This window comes from Anomaloglossus baeobatrachus, chromosome 10 (assembly GCF_048569485.1).
Source record: "Anomaloglossus baeobatrachus isolate aAnoBae1 chromosome 10, aAnoBae1.hap1, whole genome shotgun sequence".
In the NCBI taxonomy this organism is placed as follows: domain Eukaryota; kingdom Metazoa; phylum Chordata; class Amphibia; order Anura; family Aromobatidae; genus Anomaloglossus; species Anomaloglossus baeobatrachus.
The window spans coordinates 157,574,329-157,594,027 of NC_134362.1; the positions used below are offsets into that span (position 1 = coordinate 157,574,329).

The following is a 19,699-nucleotide window of genomic DNA, read 5'->3' on the forward strand; positions in this document are numbered from 1 at the left end:
ATATACAATACAAAAATTATTATATGTAGCCCCTCCTACATGAATTATAGTGGATGTCTGGAGAGAATAATGTTATTGGTTGATCAATACACCACTCTTAACGTATATTTAGGGCACTCAGAATACAGGACATTATGTTGAATTGATGGGGCTATATAAAATAAATACATTTCCATTGTATTTTATACAGAAGTGTGGCAACCGAAAAACGGCAATTCTGGCATTTTTTTTCTTTTTTTTTTCTTCTCAGCGTTTTAATGTACAGATACATAATTTTATGTTTGTTTAAATGAGACTTTTTAATTTAAACAATACCAGATATGTTCATCTTAGAACATTTTCAATTTCTTTAAATTTGAAGGGGGAGAATGTAAAGCTGCGATCATTTATACTATATACTGCAGCGGCTGAGCTTCACAGGGGGCTTCAGCAGGCCCTCGGCTACCAAAATAACCCATTGAATACTTCTGATGGCGATGAGGGGGCTAAACGAAGCAGGTGTGTATGTTGGGCACTGCGTTAGTTTCAATACTGCTGTTCGTAAATTACAGAAGCAATTAAATGGTTAAACTGAGGCTATCAGAGCTCAGTGGCAGTCGTTTCAGTTACAGGCAGATGCCGGCTGTGTAACACAGTTGGCATATGCCTGGTATTAAGCAGGATCAGCTGCTGAGCCCACTCCATATAGCCTTTAGCACCTGTGATGAAAATGTACGTCATAGGTCATTAAGGGATTAAAGAGCTACCAAAATCTGACTAGGGCTTATTTTCGGGGAAGGACTTATTTTCAGGGAAACAAGGTATGCTCCTTTCCAGTGAACACTACAGTACCACTGTGTGCCCAATGACCATATTGGTGCTGCTTTTTTCTAGCCTTATACAACCACCTTGACAAATCAAAAATGACAGAATTGGTAAAACAGAGAGCTGAGCAATCTTCGAAAGCAGGGCAGATGACATATTCTTTGTGTTTTCATGGGGGCGTTGCTCACAGGATCCTCTGGGGCGTGTATTTAGGATGCCCTGCATTCTTGCCCTATGAGTCCCCCCATTGGTAACGACAATAAGAATTAGCACTAAGCTATTCTCATATTGCCAGAACGATATGGCAGATTTAATAACAAAAAAAAAGGGCATGCTCAGGGGAGCAACGGGAATACAATAAGAGCAAAAGGTCACTTTTGACCTGATGAATAATTGTGCATGTGGTTCTGTTTAGAATTAGCCGCTCACATTTACACCCATGTTACATAGTAATCAATACACAGCTGCCATCAGTTCATCAGGGACCATTATTGTATGTGGAGAACTTTATACGAGGAGGGACAAAGATACAAGCAGAGGATGAGAATGTTTTGTGCTGAGGGAAAAAGGCTCTTTCCCTCAGCACCCAGCTTTCCCATGCTCTGCTATACATCTTCTCTCAGCACCCAGCTTTCCCATGCTCTGCTATACATCTTCTCTCAGCACCCAGCTTTCCCATGCTCTGATATGGGAAAGCTTTGTACTGAGGGAAGGATGTATAGCAGAGCATGGGGAAGCTGGGTGCTGAGGACAAGCTCAATATCAGAACATAAAAAAATCTGGGTGCTGATAGAGGGATTTCAGATCATGGGAAACTTGGGTGCTGTCAGTCATTATCCCGTACCCGAAGTGTCTGTGTACGTGGAAGGGGGGCCCAGGTCCAAACTTTGCACCGGGGCCCATGAAACTCTAGTTACGCCCCTGTGGACTTCCCTCAAAAATTGATGAAAAGACAAGAAGAAAGTTTGTCTGGGAGGCTGATAAGAGGCCTACAGCAACATTAAAGGAACTGCAGAAATTTCTGGCCAAGTACTGCATGTGACAACAATCTCCCGTATTCTTATGTTTTGCCTGTGAGATAGGGTGGGAAGACAAGGATTTTCTTACAAAGAAAAACAACCAAGCCCAACTATATTTTGCCAGAACCTATATGATCTCTGCCAAAAGTATGTGGGGAAAAAACGTTATGGTCTGATGAAACTTTGGTCGAACTATTGGGCCATAATTTCAAAACATATCTTTGGAGCAAAGCCAACACTGCACATCACCAAAAGAACACCATACCCACAGTGAAGCATGGTAGAGGCAGCATAATGCTATGGGGCTGTTTTTTGGCAGCTGAAACTGGGGATTTAACCAAAATGTATTATGGACAGTTCCATATATCAGTCAATTTTGCATCAAAACCTTTAGGGCTCTGCTACAAAGCCAAACATGAAAAGGTATGTCACCTTTCAGGATGACACAGATCCTAAGCAAGCCTGTAAATAAACAAAATAATGGTATCACATGAAAAAAAGCAAAGTTTTGGAATGGTTCAACCAGACCTGATTTCAATAGAAATCTGTGTGTGCTGTACACAAGAGATACCCCCTCGCAGTCCGACAGATTTGGAGCGCTACTGCAAGGAAGATTGAAAACAAAATCCACTTCTAGATGTCCAATGGTAATACACTCCAACTCAAAAAGATTGAATGTGGTCATACATTCAAAAGTTATGTCAAAAAGTATTAGTTTAAGTGTGTGAAAATTTATACAACTACAATACTTTTTTCCCACCTGAAAATATGTTGACGAGTGACATTATCATTTGTAGGGCATGAAAGACCATCATTCTTGGCAGCGCATGGTTCTGGGTAAGGCTAAGTTCACACTTCCGTTGTTTTGTATCAGTCACAATCTGTCGCCTTGAGGAATTACGGTATCCTGCAAAATATTTTGCAGGATTCCAGTTTTTCCCCATAGACGTCTATTGGCGACGGATTGTGACTGATGATGCTGCGTTGCATCCGCTGCGTCGTGGTCAGTTGTTTTTTGACTGACCGCCGGGCGGGAGCAACGCAGCATGTAACGTTTTTTGTGCAGTGGAATCCGTTGGATTTTGCTGCGCATGCGCTCTCTGGCTCCCCGCACAGGTAACCAGGATAAACATCAGGTTACTAAGCAACGCGCTTCGGTTAGTTACCCGGTATTTACACTGGTTACGGGTGCAGGGAGCCAGCGCTGAGAGGTGTATGCTGGTAACCAAGATAAATATCGGGTAACCAAGCAAAAAGTGCTTTGCTTTTACCCGATATTTACCCTGGCTGTGCACGGAGCCAGACACTTCACCGCTCGGCTCCGCCCCCTCCCGCACTCAGCATGTATATACACACACACACACACTCTCACACTTACACTCACACTCGCTTGTCCTGCAGTCCCCGCGGCACTGATGTCCTCAGTGCCACGGCCCCGCTCGGCTCCACCCACCCCGAACTCCGCCCCCCGCACACAACGGAATCCGACAAAGAATTCTGTTCTTTGTCATCCGTTGTCATCCGTTGTACAGCGCATCAGTCACATGCGTCAAGCGACGCATGTGACTGATGCAAAACAACGGAAGTGTGAACTTAGCCTAAGCAGGACTCAAGCTGCCATACCTCTTGGCAGCACATGTTCACTCAATGATCTATTACAGATCGTACTGTGCGCTTCTTTTACTGCTCTCTGCCTGTGTAAACAAGCTATTAAACCAGTGCCGATCGGTAAATATTTACCGATTACCAGATCCGTGTAAACACACCTTTCATTTTTTTCATTTTTTTGAGTTTCAATCTCCATCTTGGAGTACCAATACGAGCTGAATTACAGTTTTCTATTGTGCTACGCAAAAAAAAAGCCATTTCTTGTTGTTTTGTAATAGGGATAAAATTACTCTTATCTCTAGACTGTAGAAAGTATCACAACAACAAAAAATAAAAACTTTGCACCCTAATAAGAATTTCTTTTTACATGTGAAAATGTATCAAAATGAGCGGAGATACAAGACACTGAGAATTAAAGGTTTTAAAAGCAAGAAATATTTATATAATGTACAATATTTTTATATTGTTTTCATAATCTCTTCAGTATTTTCTCACCTTAGATGCGGGGATAACACAAACAAAAATATTCAACCGATCATAAGTCTGGATCAATGACAAACAAGCAAATTCTTGCTGATCGAGTGATGGCTTCACACGTGTAGATTGGACGGTGATAGTGACTCTTGTTAGAGTGCCCTGTGTACAAGGTGCCACATACGGTCGTGGTACTGCTGCAATGCAGTTTTCGAATTTAATTATTGTGATTTTTTTTTTTGTATTGTAAGAATAGCATGGCCATTAACAATAAGCATTCGATTTCCACTGATTAGCTTTTGGAGTACTGCTGTAACTTTCCCGATACAGTCACAACATGACACATCTTAAGGCCCCGTAAGTAGATTAATGTTAGCTGATCCAACCAATATTGCCGGTTTGGCTGACACTTTAATGTGTATGGAGGCCAGTACAATTTATTGTTGGGGGGGGAGATCTTGACTGGCATGTCCCATTTCGGACTGACGATTCTCCGATTTCCCAAAGAAGCCGCCACCAGAGATATCTGGTGGTAGGTCTCACATATAGAACATGGGAGGACTTAACTCAAAGCTACTGTAACCTCAGTATTTCCATAGAGAACACACAGGAGGACTTGGCCAAACGTTACTGCAACCTCATTATTTCTTTAGAGAACACAGGAGGACTCAGCAAAAAGCTACTACAACTTCAATATTTCCATAAAGAATATGGGAGGACTTGGACAAAAGCTACTGCAATCTGGGCATTTCCATAGAGAACACGGGAAAACTCAGCCAAAAGCTACTAAAACCTGAGAATTTCCATAGAGAACATGGAAGAACTCGGCCAAAAGCTACTAAAACCTGAGAATTTCCATAGAGAACATGGAAGAACTCGGCCAAAAGCTATTGCAACCTCAGTATTTCCAGAGAACACGGGAGGACTCGGACAAAAGCTACTGCAACCTTAGTATTTTCTTAGAAAACACCGGAGGACTCGGCCAAAAGCTACTGCAACTGGAGTATTTCCATAGAGAACACGGGAGGACTTGGCCAAAAGCCACTGCAACCTCAGTTTTTGCATACAGTAATATTATACTACAAGGATGGGTGCAGACGGGCATATTTCACAGTCTGAATAAAGAATGCAAAGCCAGGACTGACCATGAATCTCTAGATCCTAATTTATAGCCTCATATGTGTGTCTATAAGGCTGTAAGATTGGGTCAGAAGACCAGCGGTTAGTCCTGTATACGGGACCATGAAATATGCCAGTCTGAACACATACAATCCTGAGAAACATACAACTGAATGATATTAGCAGCTTTTTATAAGCTTTACTGCACCATAACTGGTCTTACGTTTGTTTCCATAAAGTTAAAGAACTCAAAGAAAGTTTACTCACATAGTTGGTCGTGAAGAAGATGACAATCAGGGTCACACAAGCCATCCCCACCACAAAGAGTAAAATGAGCAGCAGAGGATAGTGCTGGCTGATGCACTGGTACTTTTCATAAAGTGAGTGTTCAATCATCCAGTCTTCGTTGTCCTTAATTAGATACTTCCCTTTGGATGGCATTTTCGTCAAGTCCGGCTTCGTTTCTTTCCCTTTTATTCCCAGATTTCACAACACAACAGATAGACCCGAGCTGCTGGTCTCCCCAGGCTGCTGTGGTGTGTTGGTCTGAATCACATTGTAAGCCTGCATCCACCGTGAGAAGTCTACAGCTGGGGCAAGGTAAGAGAACCAGCTCCCTCCTCCCAAAACCATGTGCAGCTTATCGAGGCTGGTGAGCAGGCATGGCTGCGCCTGGATGATATCCTCTCCGGCTACTGCACTGCCTTGTCACACTCCATCGCTGCTGACTCCATAGTATTCTGCAGACAAAAAAAAAGGAAAAATAGAGAAATACATTTTTTTAGCCAAACGTTCCAACCCACAAAAATGTATATACGAGAAGAAATGTTACATAGTTACATAGGTTGAAAAAAGACCTAGGTCCATCTAGTGAAACAAAAAATGAGAAAACAAAAGAGCACCACAGTGACCTCCCGAAGTTGCTGGTGTATTTGTTAGGCGTTACATAAAAGCCGGCTTACACATACTGCGCACACAAAGGACATCACAGCGTTCATGACAGCTCCGAGAACAAGTCTGCAGGTGGCTCCTGAAAGAGATCTGAGAGGACGTGGAGTGGGGAGAGGAAAGGTGGAGATTCAGGAATGAGGACATTACGGCATTAGAAGACGTGAAACTCATGAGTCAGACACCTCACACCTTGTTAGTCGGCTGTTATGATGCAATTTGTATAAATTATAAAAAGATCCCAGCTGCGTAAAATTATTCAAGCGCTTGGGGTATAATGCTCTATTACTCACTATCCTTTCATGCACTCATTACGCAACAAACCCAAAACTATATCTTCCTATTGCTTATGTAATGCCAACATAATCCGTAGCATTGTACAATAGTGAGAGCAAGAGCACAATCACAATCCTTTTCTATATTGAATTTCATGACCACCTGTTATTACCCCGGAAAGTTTCTGCCAGCGTGCAGGAAACCTAATATTATACTGCGCGATAAAAAACAAAACAGCCATGGTGGCATTCCGGTGCTTTAACTAATCGGTCGTATGTAAAATGTCGTATCAAAAATTATATGGCACCTTGAAGATATAATTTATTTTTTTTACTCTAATGAATTTGGGTGTAAAAATAATTTTTGCAATTGGGTTTCTTTAAAATAAGCATCAAAAACCTGTGCCCCCGAGGAGCCAATCCAGGTCATTAAACAACTACCGATTGGTTTCATGTCAGCCACTCAAATTATTTAATGGCATGTTTAGACATGATTCTTAATCTATGAGCACAGAACAGCCCACGCGCACAGAACAGCCCACAAGCACTGAACAGTCCCCGCGCACAGAACAGAACAGCCACGTGCACAGAACAGTCACCGCGCACAGAACAGTCCCCATGCGCACAGAACAGTCCCCATGTGCACAGAACAGTCCCCATGCGCACAGAACAGTCCCCATGCGCACAGAACAGTCCCCATGCGCACAGAATAGTCCCCATGCGCACAGAACAGTCCCCATGCGCACAGCACATTCCATGAGCACAGCATAATTGTTAATACAACTGCTCTGTGACCATAAAATATGTTATTGGTAGCATATGCCCAGTTTACCCATGCAATAAGCCACCTTGAAAATCATTCCACCCAATGAATGAGTTTAGATCAGACGGCAGATAGTGGGAACGAGTGCTCTGTCAATCACTCATCCCCTTATTGTAGGCTCATGTAAATGGTCCATTATAGTGGGGACCACTTTTGAGCTCCCAATGCAGATGCAAACATAACCTAATTACGTAGTGCTTATCTACCATGTCTTTTCTTCCCGTATTGCATGCTCCGATGGGCACAGTTATAGGATCTTTTTGGGGGCTGAAGTCATCTGGTACCTGCCATAGGAGATCTTATAATTTAATAATATCATTCTCCAAGCCAATCCAGTTTAAGAAAGAAAAATAATAGCCCTGGCTCACCATGTGATTTCAAATAATGGTGGGAGACAAAACCTGAAGAGTCAACAATCACTGAGGTTTTAAGAAGAGATGACTGAATGGATTTTGGAGTGAGAACAGAATGACTGTTTGCAGGGGAAGAGTGTACACAGAAGGGGGGTAGAATGGTTTGGAACAAAAGAACTGGCTGCCCCTTTTGCTAAGCGGCTTTCCCTCCCTCCATGGTAACCGGCCTATTCAGATCACAAAGCATTGCCAAGACTGGCAATTAACTCATTCCCCAGCCTTAAGAGTGAGACAAAACCCACATTCTAGTGGGTGCAAATAAGCAAAAATTGCCATGTAACCCCTTAAATACTGTGTATTTTACTAGTTACTAATATAATACAAATTTCAATCATTTTAGAATTTTAGACATTATGTTATACGGCATCACAAGTGTGGAGCATTTTATACTACAACTCTGCAATGTTCTGTTCCTTGGTTATTCCTCCTAAAAATCACTGAATACGGTTCCCATAATCACAGAGGAGCGTCCCCCAGTCTGATTCGGTCAGCATCGATTTAACAGTGTCGCGGATACACCCACCTGGTTCCTCCCACTTATCAATGTGTCATACGTTCCATAGTAGAATAAAAGAGGAACAGTGGAACACAGGGTTATAAGAAACGAAACCCCAGAATTGGTGATTGTTTACTAAATGAGACTTCAAACGCCTTTTACAGTATTCTATGATTTATTTTAAAATTTTTAAACATTATCAGTAAAAATAAGATTCTACCAGAAGCGGATTGGTTCCAATCTATCCCATCCATCCAACCGAAGTTGACGCGCACCGTCCATTCCCTACAACTAAATTAGATGTGTCAGTCGTGGTACATGTCCTCTTAAATCCTCTGCAGCATATTTGTTATGGACGATATCCTACAATTACCAGAACTGCTGTTTTTAGATCACTTTGCCTCCCACAAAAAAAAAGCCTAAAAATGATCAAAAAGTCATATGTGTCCACAAATTATACCAATAAAAACTTACCCCACAAAGAAAACAAGACCTCACACAGCTCCATCAATTAACAAAAAAGTTTTGGAAAATGATGACTTAGGCCAAACATAAATAAATACATTTTCCCCCATTTTAACAGTCCCTCTAAAAAACAAGGCTAAACACAGCTTTGGTGACGGAAACAAACTAAAAGGTACAAAAACAGAACATTGGAACCCTCTAAAACTGACTACTTGACCTAAATGGCTAATATTCCTAATTCCCTACTTAAAGGGAACCTGTCAGGTCCAGTATGCACCCAGCACCACGAGCAGTTCTGGGTGTATATTACTATTCCCTGCCTAACTGTCCCTGTATACACTAGCATAGATAAAGAGATCTTTAGAAAAAGTATTTCTAAAGATCTTTTATCGTATGCTAATGAGCGCAGGGACTAGTCCTCTGGGCGTAAGTTCCCCTGGCTAGTTGCCTCCATTAGCATGTTAGTACGTCCCTGTGGGTGTGCTATCATGCTAATGAATGCGCAGCATCAGAGGATGATCTCACTCACCTCTCCGGCGCCATTGCATCCGACGCTGGATTTTGGCTCAGTGCACATGACCCCGAAGTTTTCGTCATGTGCACTATGAAGCCGGGTGTACGCGTCCTGGCTTCAAACTGAACTAGTGCCCATGACCGAAACTCCGGGGTCATGCGCACTGAGCCGAAATCCAGAGTCGGATGTGATGGTGGTAGAGAGGTGAGTGAGATCCTCCTCTGACACTGTACATTCATTAGCATGTTAGTACGTCCCTGTGGGCGTGCTACCATGCTAAGGCTATGTGCGCACCGCACCGCACACAAAAGTTCCGCTTCAGAGCGCAGCTGAAAAGCTCCGTTCTGAAGCGCCTGGTGCCTGCAGAATTTGTGCACTCTGCATGCTGCCTCTCCCTATAGACAGCATGCAAAGCGCCCGAAAGAAGTGACATGTCACTTCTTAGAACGAACACTTTGGGCAGCAGCCGAATCACTGCGTTCTAATACGCCAAGTGCGCATGTCTCATGCACAATCTTCATAGATTGTGCTGGGGACGCAGGACGCATGCAGTGCAGAACGCATCGGAACTGCATACGCACACGTGCGCACATAGCTTAAGAAGGCGGACTAGTCGGGGGATATAACGCCCTTGGGACTAGTCCCTGCGCTCATTAGCATATGAGAAAAGATCTTTAGAAATACTTTTTCTAAAGATCTCTTTATCTATGCTAGTGTATACAGGGACCGTTAGGCAAAGATTAGCAATATGCACCCAGAACTGCTTGTGTTTGGATTGGACCTGAAATTGATTGGACCTGGAACTTAGTAAGTTTTGGGGCCCCACGCCCCGTTCTTTGCTTCAAAAAGTGGCAGCTGCCGTCTGCTCTTTGGAGACCCTTAGATAGAACCGGCCTCAATGACTTTTGGTCTTAGCGGAGGGTAGTGGAGGGAACTTAGACTTTCTACCGCTATCCATAGCAAAGTGTGAGGCAGAAGTGGCCATTTTGCAAAGCACAGAATGACGATTCAGAAGGAAGGAGGGCATAAGAAGGGCATTGTGTCCCACGTATAGTCAATTTTTCTTTTTTGGCTGGAGTGTCGTTTTATCCTGTTTAGATTTGAAGAGACAACCGAAATTACAAACTATAGCTGTGCGGAGATGAGGTCAAGTCTACAAAGTGTTACATCCCTGCACAAAAACTGGCCTAATTGCGGATCAAAGTCAGATTGCACTCAATTTGCAATGATCAGTTGACACAAAATTAAACAAATGAAACAACTCAAGAACTTGGATCACAGCTGAGAAGTAGAATCATGTCCTACATGCATCGCGCAAGGAAAGGAAAAATAGACGCTGGCACTTTCTAATCAGGAAAATGTCCAAACTTGAAGGTTTCCATTACATTAATGTGGAAAACATGTGTGTTTAATGTCATTTACCAGCCGTCATACAAAGATCTTGTACAATAAGAAGTGTCTTATCTCATTTGGCTCTGTCACGTTCTGAGAAACGGGAATTTCTATAAACACTTCTATACGATTCATTAACTTCAGCCAGAAAAAATCCAGTGCATGCAAAGTCTGCTTTTGGTCATTCAGTGCTCGCTAAAATGCACTGTACCATATAGTGTCATCACACAATGACAGATCTGACTACTGGGACCCCTAATGATCTCCTGTGGGAATAGTGCATGTGAACTTTTACTGTGAGCCGTTTTGCTAGCTCCATAGAAGTCACCCATATACAATACTGCTTTATTCATCCGGTAGCCCTTGGGAGCCCCACAAAAAAGTGACAGGGACCCGGGGAGGAGCAGCCACTTAGGTGGAGTTAGGAGCCAACAGGACAGTTAAAGAGTTCTCCAGCAGGAGAGGGAAGGAGCAGACGTGTCTGACAAGTGCTCTGGTGGGACATAGGAGGTCACGCGGTTGACGACGGGAGAGCTTGATTGCTCACTCGGAATCAGTGCCACGAAGGGTGCAGGACCCTAGGGAAGATCACACTTCAAGTTGGTTTTCCAGAATCTGCCTGGACAGGGAGGTTTCAAGCTTCCCTGGCCCCAAAGAGCCCGAAAGCACAGTGCCAGAGAGGATCAGGGGCCTTGGACAGCACCAGGCCACACTGTGGAGCCGCGGTACCTGCAAATAGGAACAAGAGTACTATTCGAGACGAACTGGGGTCCCCAAGTAGCTTTAAGCCACGGGGATCTAATCCACACGGCGCTAGGAGGAAGGGATTCACCGAGCACCAAACTGGACTGACCTCTGAAGGGATTCTGGTTCGACGGAGCCCATCACAGCGGGTGACCAGTATCAACCGGGTGAGCAGCACAAAGAGTGAGTAAAGACACCTGGAACTGCACCAATTGACTTTGTCTCTTGATAACCGGCGGCGCGGCCCCGCGCCTCGGCGACAAACACCATCCCTACTTCTCTCATCATCCTCCCCGGGGCCCGCTCCACCTGTGGAGAGCGATACCATCCCTGGCTACTACTACCATCCGCCCAGGAGGACAGCGACAGCAGAGGCGGCTAAATCTCTGGCCGCATACCACAGGTAGCATCACGACATTCATCCTACTACTACCCCCATCATCTTCCCTCTTTATTGGTGTACACTTCGGGGCACGAAGCCGGGCAGGCCACCGTGACAATCCAGTTCCTCACACCAGCCCTGTGACGAGTAACTCAGGTATGAGATTCCCCGTGCCTGAATCCCCCTGCCCCCTGGGTGCTAAAGACGCTCGCAGCAGAGAGTCATTAGCATATCGTCTATTGTCATATCGCCACAGCCAATAGAAAAATAATGTTGTTTCCTAATATCAGCTATGTTGGCTGAGGCCACGCCCCTTCTGGTGACATGGGCATGACATCACCACAGGTCCTTCTACTTCGTAAAATAATTCTATAATACAATTAGCATAAATTACAGGGGGTGGATGGACAGGCAGGGGGTGGGAATCACTATGAATACCCACCCCAGCTATCAGCTGATTGGCAGCTGCTGTCATTCAAAAAGCTGCTCATTTTACAATCTTTCCTTGCTTGTGTTTAAAAACCTATATCTGAACATCTGAACTGACCACTAAATGGATGTATAGAATCGGCCAGATAGTGCCAGTATAGCACTGGCTTTAGGTTATATAGGAAAATACTGGTGATTGGTGCGCTTTAAAAGGGAATGTGTCACCATATTTGACCTAACTAAACTATTAATATGGGCATACAGGTTATAGACTTTTGAAAAAAGTCTGGGTTTATGTTACATAGGAAAATCCTGGTGATTAGTGTGCTTTAACTTCATATTGTCTCTCCAGGAAAGGAGACAAACTCTAGCGCAGCGCCACCTATTGGAAGTAGCAATCGTAAAAGTCAGAAGTGGATTTTTAACAATCCTTTGCATATGACTTAGGATTTAACTTCATGAAATGTACATACATTATCTGATGCCACAATGTTTCTTAAAAAAAAAGTTAACATTATAAATAAATATATAAGTCCTAAAACAATTAAAGGAGTTCTTCCTCAAAAAGTAACTTTCTGATCACTGTGAGCCCAACCATGGGGACCCTCAGCGATCCAAACATTGTGCTCAGCCTCCGCTCCAATCATTATCTATGGGATAGCCAGAAATAGAGTATTGTACTTAAAAATAAATATATTTTAGAATAACCCTTTAATTTACTCATATTGCAATAATAAAATCAATATAAGTAATTATATACACCCAAAAAACGCTGATATTTTTCTAATTTAGATGAAATCCCCTCATCCTGAAAATGATGAGTCAGGGCTCATGTCTTAAGGGCCCGTTACACGCTACGATATATCGTGCGATATGCCGTCGGGGTCACGTCGTTAGTGACGCACATCCGGCATCGTTTGACATATCGTAGCGTGTGACAGCTACGAGCAACTGTGAACGAGCAAAAATACTCACCTTATCGTTGCTCGTTGACACGTCGCTCATTTTCAAAAAATCGTCCTTCTGCGCGCCGGTTGTTCATCGTTCCCGAGGCAGCACACATCGCTCCATGTGACACCCCGGGAACAATGAACACAGCTTACCTGTGTCCCGCCTGCAATGCGGAAGGAAGGAGGTGGGCGGGATGTTACATCCCGCTCATCTCCGCCCCTCCTCATCTATTGGGCGGCCGCTATGTGATGTCGCTGTGACGCCGAATGTCCCTCCCCTTCAAAAAGAGGATGTTCGCCGCCCACAGCGAGGTTGTTCGGGAGGTAAGCATGTGTGATGGCGGTTACCGACTTTGTGCGACACGGGCAACAAATTGCCCATGTTGCACAAATGATGGGGACGTGTGCGAGCGCACATGCGATCGCATGATAAATCACCGCGTGTAAAGCAGCCTTTACATGTAAAGAAAAAAAAAGCAAGCAAAAAACAAACACTATTCTAGTTTAGTTCTTAAAATTTCAGTTGTTCACTAAACAGAAAATATAGTCACGTAATGAGATTCACATAAATGTATTTCTCGTACCTACAAATACATTAACAGCCATTTAACCTATGTAAATACATTATATGCAAATATGTGTAATCAATATCCTTGGGAAATTATTCTGGCCTTTTTGTGTAATGTAAATATAAAAGCGACATAGAGGGAACATACTTAATAAAACGCTTAATAACGGAAATAACTGGGACAGGGAAAAAAATATCTGTTGTTATCAGATTAACATACAATTCTAGTTACTGGCGCCTTTTCTTTTCTTTCACTAGAGAATAGCGTTATTTTAGTTGTCTAGTAATGATTAACAGTATCAGGAAGAACAGACGCAGACTGTGATATTAACAAACTGTATCCAGGATAAGGCAGCAAGAAAAATCACATTTTGTGCATTAATATTCTAATATGTAAACAAGATACATGTAAAAACATAACAAAAGTAAACATGGACATGTAACATGGAGAGAAAGATAAAAAATAAACCTAGTGTGTCCAAACCATGAGTAATGGCTCTAGAATTATTTATGAGCAACTTTCTTTAAAGGGAATCTGTCAGCAGGTTTTTGCTACCTCATCTGAGAGCAGCATAATGTAGGCAAAGAGATCCGGAATCCAACGATGTGTCACTTAGATTACTGGCTGCAGCCATTCTGGCACAATCAGAGTTTTTAGATTTAGCAATGCAGCTGAGCTGAGAAAGCTAACTCCGCCCACACCAGGCTCCATATGTATATTTCTAAAGACAATTAGGTGCTGATCACAGCAGGGGGCGTGCTGGACTAGCTGACCTAGTACAACAATGATAATCTCCTTAATTTAAAACAAACATTGCAGGTAAACTGCTTATAAATTTCATAGATGGCTCTTTTTTTCATCCATCAACGCACAGTTCATGCCCAGGGAGACAGCAGTGATGCAGGACTCAGCCAGCTACTACAGGTGTGTCTGCAAATCTCGCGGGTGACTGTTCTCCATGGCCATGTGACGTGCGCTGATGAAGCTGGGGTATGTACACTGCACATCATCAGGGAGCCTGCGGTGACACTGCTCTTACTAATCATATCACTTACACCCACAGGGGACGTGATAACATGATTAGCAGAAAAATTAGTCTGGAGAAAGCAATACTCCCACAACTATCCACCCACTAATTAGCATATCATAGGCCAAGTTATAAAAAGCCACAAAACACCAAAAGGGACTTATTTGAAAAGTATTTTAAGGGTTGAAGAAAGAAATGGGAGCGGTTTGGGGGGCCTGTGATAGCTAACAGGTTCTGTTTAAAGGCCTTTGGGGGCAATTCAGCATTTAAATACATTTTTGTTATTGCCAATTCAGCCTTCTGTTTCTAATATAATGCTGATCTACTAAGACCCAGCAGCACCTGATTCCTAATGGCATTTAGTGATTATGTAATAGCTAAGACAAGGGAAGGAAATGCTACTACTACTTGCTACACTGTGTCCAGTGCTGTGACTCAGCGATCAGGAAGGCAGAGATAGTAATAAACCACCTCTGCCTTCTCAGTTAGGATTTTTATAGTCTCAGTCAGCGATAGCCCAATGTTACATGATCTCCATGCTGCTGTTGTCTCTGTGAAAAACTAAAATGTCCTGGCAGATTCATAAGTGCATTACCATTTAACACTTTACACATCTTCATGTGCAGCATCATCAATATGATCAATTTCAATATCAGTTTCCAGTCTGCTAATCAGACGCTCATTCCCAATTCAATGCATAACATGGCACAATCAATGTAATGCAAATGTAGCACAAAAGGGATACAGGGTACTCTGTCCCGGGCAGTGTCTCTCTTGGGAATATCACGGTGGTGGCCGTTGCCCGGTTTCATGCCCTGGGCCCTTTTTGTAATGGGATATTTACAGGGGATGGTTGAATAAAGTCTATATGTGACGCTACTTGCGGTGTTGCGGCTAAATGTAGGGAGCCGCTGCTGCAGAATGTCTCTACTGTGGCTGGTGGTATTGGCAGCTAGTATGGTAGTCCCTCCGCAAGTAGGGTTTTGCCCCAGCGGGTGCATGGTGCAGTGGGCGTTGGAAGAAGGGAGTCCACACAGGTATTCAGTGCAAATGGTTTACACACTTTCTTGATATGGTAACTGGAGGCCCGAGGCCGGCTGGTTTCGCCTCCAGGTTCCCTTCGTCCCAGTGCCAGTCTGGTTTCTCTGGTACCTTCTTCCCCTGCAGCCTGTCTCCAGTAAGTAAGTCTCCATTCTGTGGTTTGTCCACTTCTGTCCGCCAGACGGTAGCGTGAACCCTGTGGGGTTAGAGTCTCTGGTCCTGTCCCCAGTTCTCCCTTTGCTACTGAGTCTTCAGATTCCATAGGGTCAGCAATGTCCTTGATGGTCCCCTTTGCTGTTCAGGTGTTAACAGGTCGGCCTAGGGTCCTGTACCCCGTCGGTGCGTAGTTCCGGGAGTACTCCACCAGCAACCACCTCTCCTGTGTACCAGGTCACCGTCAACCCAAGTCAGGACGTCACTCTGTTTCCACCTTCACTCCTCGCCTGTCTGACACTTGCCTCTGACTACTCTCCACAGTCTGCCCCTCCAACCTGGTCAACTAGTGGACTGGAGTGGCTCCACCTCTAGACAGCCATCCCATCCATGGTCTCACCCTAGCTAGGTACCATTGTATGGGGGATTGTTGGGGAAACTGTGATTACCTGGGTTTTTGGTGTTAATGGCACTGGGGTTCTGGGTCCCTAAGGGGGTAGGCCCTGCATCCTAGGGATGCAAAACCTTGTAGCACCCTGATGGGTTCAGGGGTCCTACACAAACTGTAAAAAAATATTAAAATATACACATAAATTGGTGTGATCGATCCAGCATATGTACGTCATATCTGTGAACTATGACTAGTTTCAAGATGATTGTATGTGTATGTCAATTATTACACAAGCATGTAATAAAAATAATATTTCGCACTAGCAAATTACAGAAAAGTACTAGGGATGTTTTTACAGTGATTGGGCTCCTTGCATGGAAAACTAGAAAAAATGTGCTCAAAACCCAAACTCAGATTTTATATGAATAACACAAGAGAGAATGACGGACATTTTTGTGTGTTTCTGTGTTGGTACAAGATGACCACAGAAGATAAAGCAGAATATGAAACGACTGCAGCGGAGTATCCTGCCGAGAAACAGAAAACGGATATTCCAGGGCCAAATGACATACAGTTAGGTCCATAAATATTTGGACAGTGACACAAGTTTTGTTATTTTAGCTGTTTACAAAAACATGTTCAGAAATACAATTCTATATATAATATGGGCTGAAAGTGCACACTCCCAGCTGCAATATGAGAGTTTTCACATCCAAATCGGAGAAAGGGTTTAGGAATCATAGCTCTGTAATGCATAGCCTCCTCTTTTTCAAGGGACCAAAAGTAATTGGACAAGGGACTCTAAGGGCTGCAATTAACTCTGAAGGCGTCTCCCTCGTTAACCTGTAATCAATGAAGTAGTTAAAAGGTCTGGGGTTGATTACAGGTGTGTGGTTTTGCATTTGGAAGGTGTTGCTGTGACCAGACAGCATGCGGTCTAAGGAACTCTCAATTGAGGTGAAGCAGAACATCCTGAGGCTGAAAAAAAAGAAAAAATCCATCAGAGAGATAGCAGACATGCTTGGAGTAGCAAAATCAACAGTCGGGTACATTCTGAGAAAAAAGGAATTGACTGGTGAGCTTGGGAACTCAAAAAGGCCTGGGCGTCCACGGATGACAACAGTGGTGGATGATCGCCGCATACTTTCTTTGGTGAAGAAGAACCCGTTCACAACATCAACTGAAGTCCAGAACACTCTCAGTGAAGTAGGTGTATCTGTCTCTAAGTCAACAGTAAAGAGAAGACTCCATGAAAGTAAATACAAAGGGTTCACATCTAGATGCAAACCATTCATCAATTCCAAAAATAGACAGGCTAGAGTTAAATTTGCTGAAAAACACCTCATGAAGCCAGCTCAGTTCTGGAAAAGTATTCTATGGACAGATGAGACAAAGATCAACCTGTACCAGAATGATGGGAAGAAAAAAGTTTGGAGAAGAAAGGGAACGGCACATGATCCAAGGCACACCACATCCTCTGTAAAACATGGTGGAGGCAACGTGATGGCATGGGCATGCATGGCTTTCAATGGCACTGGGTCACTTGTGTTTATTGATGACATAACAGCAGACAAGAGTAGCCGGATGAATTCTGAAGTGTACCGGGATATACTTTCAGCCCAGATTCAGCCAAATGCCGCAAAGTTGATCGGACGGCGCTTCATAGTACAGATGGACAATGACCCCAAGCATACAGCCAAAGCTACCCAGGAGTTCATGAGTGCAAAAAAGTGGAACATTCTGCAATGGCCAAGTCAATCACCAGATCTTAACCCAATTGAGCATGCATTTCACTTGCTCAAATCCAGACTTAAGACGGAAAGACCCACAAACAAGCAAGACCTGAAGGCTGCGGCTGTAAAGGCCTGGCAAAGCATTAAGAAGGAGGAAACCCAGCGTTTGGTGATGTCCATGGGTTCCAGACTTAAGGCAGTGATTGCCTCCAAAGGATTCGCAACAAAATATTGAAAATAAAAATATTTTGTTTGGGTTTGGTTTATTTGTCCAATTACTTTTGACCTCCTAAAATGTGGAGTGTTTGTAAAGAAATGTGACAATTCCTACAATTTCTATCAGATATTTTTGTTCAAACCTTCAAATTAAACGTTACAATCTGCACTTGAATTCTGTTGTAGAGGTTTCATTTCAAATCCAATGTGGTGGCATTAAGAGCCCAACTGGCGAAGATTGTGTCACTGTCCAAATATTTCTGGACCTAACTGTATTTTGGGATGTTTATTACCACTCTCTAATAACTGCAATTATTTGCTTTGATTTCTTAGCTGATTTGCAGCTGCAAATTGTATTCCCTAAATTGGTAGAATAGAAACAGCCCGGGTGTTGGATTTGGTGATGTGCTGGAATAAAGATAATTTCTCTTTTTTTCTTCTCTTAGACAATCACATATACAACTTCTATAAAGAATGTTTTGTGTTACATTAGGTTTATAGTTTAGGGCGCAGTTAACGACACTTAAAATCAGACAGCGTTGAGTGGGGCGCCATTGTGTAATTTTAAAGTGCCAACCTCTGTAGTCAGGCTTGTGACAAAAAAATGGGCAGGCATAGGGTAGTCCTAGTCTGTATACAGACTGTGGTTAACAGAACCCCTGGTTTGTTAGTCCCCGTGTACGGAAGGGCTCAGTCGTGACAGTATCATGGAGTCTACTGGGTGCTACAGTGAAGACCTGAGTGTAGCGATTAGCTGCAGAAGAGGACACTGGGCCGCCTGGTTCTTCTGCAGCTAATCGCTACGATCAGCTGTTCTCCACTCCTGTTGTGACCGTTCGTGCTTCCGCAGTCACAACGAGAGCTGAAGAAGTGAGGGTGCATGCCCCCCTCTCAGCTGTAAGACTAGAATAACAGGGTGTTCACAAAGATGGCGCTAGAGATAAGCGCTATGCACAGGCGCCAACTCCGACACTATCTTAGTGACGAAAAAGCTGAATAGTAACATTAGCATAGAGAACAAAGAGGGAGGAACAACTGGCAGGGGGCGGGAATCCATACGAATACCCACCCAGATATTGTCTGCTCTGGTGCAACTGTCACTCAAAAAGCTGACGAAATTTTAAACTTCACTTTCTTGGATTAGAAAGCCCAAACATCCGAGCTGACCACTACTGGTATGTAGATAATCGTCCTTATAGTGCCAGTATAGCACTGGCTTTACCTCATATACGAAAATCCTGATTATTGGTTTCCTTTAAGAAATATTTCCAACTACTTAATAATTCTTACAGGTCCTATGTTTGTTAGACAGCAACCCAATAAGCTCAGTCCCTTCTGTAGGAGTGCTGAAATCAGCAAGTGACTATGCTGAATCTTCATGTTCTTGTATTGCAGAAGTACAGCTATAAGGAAAGACTTATTTTATATTAGTTTTCACTTCGGAATGTTAATATTATAATAAGTATTAAGTAGATGAGTGAGGGATAAAGAAGGAGCGGACAAAAGTGGAAAAACTTGGTAACATCTAGGAAAGGAAGAAAAAAACAAAATGTCTTGGTGTCTAGGCTGTAGTGGAGTGAGTGCGTCCGACTAGTAGGCACGATTGTCTAGTGGGTGCGGCCTCGCTCAATACAAGTGTATGGAGTGGGCATGTCCGACTAGTAAGCACGGCTGTCTAGTGGGGGCGGCCTTGCTCAATACATTTGTCACTCAA

At 43.4% G+C, this 19,699-nt stretch overlaps 1 protein-coding gene and 1 long non-coding RNA gene across 8 annotated transcripts in view; one reads left to right on the top strand and one right to left on the bottom strand.

Moving 5' to 3' along the window:
* The window catches only part of ADCY7 (adenylate cyclase 7), a 225,804-nt gene that overhangs the window by 112,276 nt on the left and 93,829 nt on the right, over positions 1-19,699 (bottom strand). For 5 of the 7 annotated variants that reach the window (XM_075325745.1, XM_075325741.1, XM_075325742.1 and 2 more), the window contains one exon: positions 5,292-5,764. In XM_075325745.1, coding sequence (XP_075181860.1) covers positions 5,292-5,465 — 174 coding nt within the window. In that variant the 5' untranslated portion in view covers positions 5,466-5,764. Of the gene's footprint in view, positions 1-5,291; positions 5,765-5,986; positions 6,046-19,699 lie in introns of those variants that run through there. The other 2 variants (XM_075325743.1, XM_075325744.1) reach the window with 2 other exon arrangements.
* The window catches only part of LOC142254614 (uncharacterized), a 116,951-nt gene continuing 102,717 nt past the window's right edge, over positions 5,466-19,699 (top strand). Inside the window, exon 1 of the long non-coding RNA XR_012727275.1 lies at positions 5,466-5,624. This is a non-coding gene — a long non-coding RNA (uncharacterized LOC142254614). The remainder of the gene's footprint in view (positions 5,625-19,699) is intronic.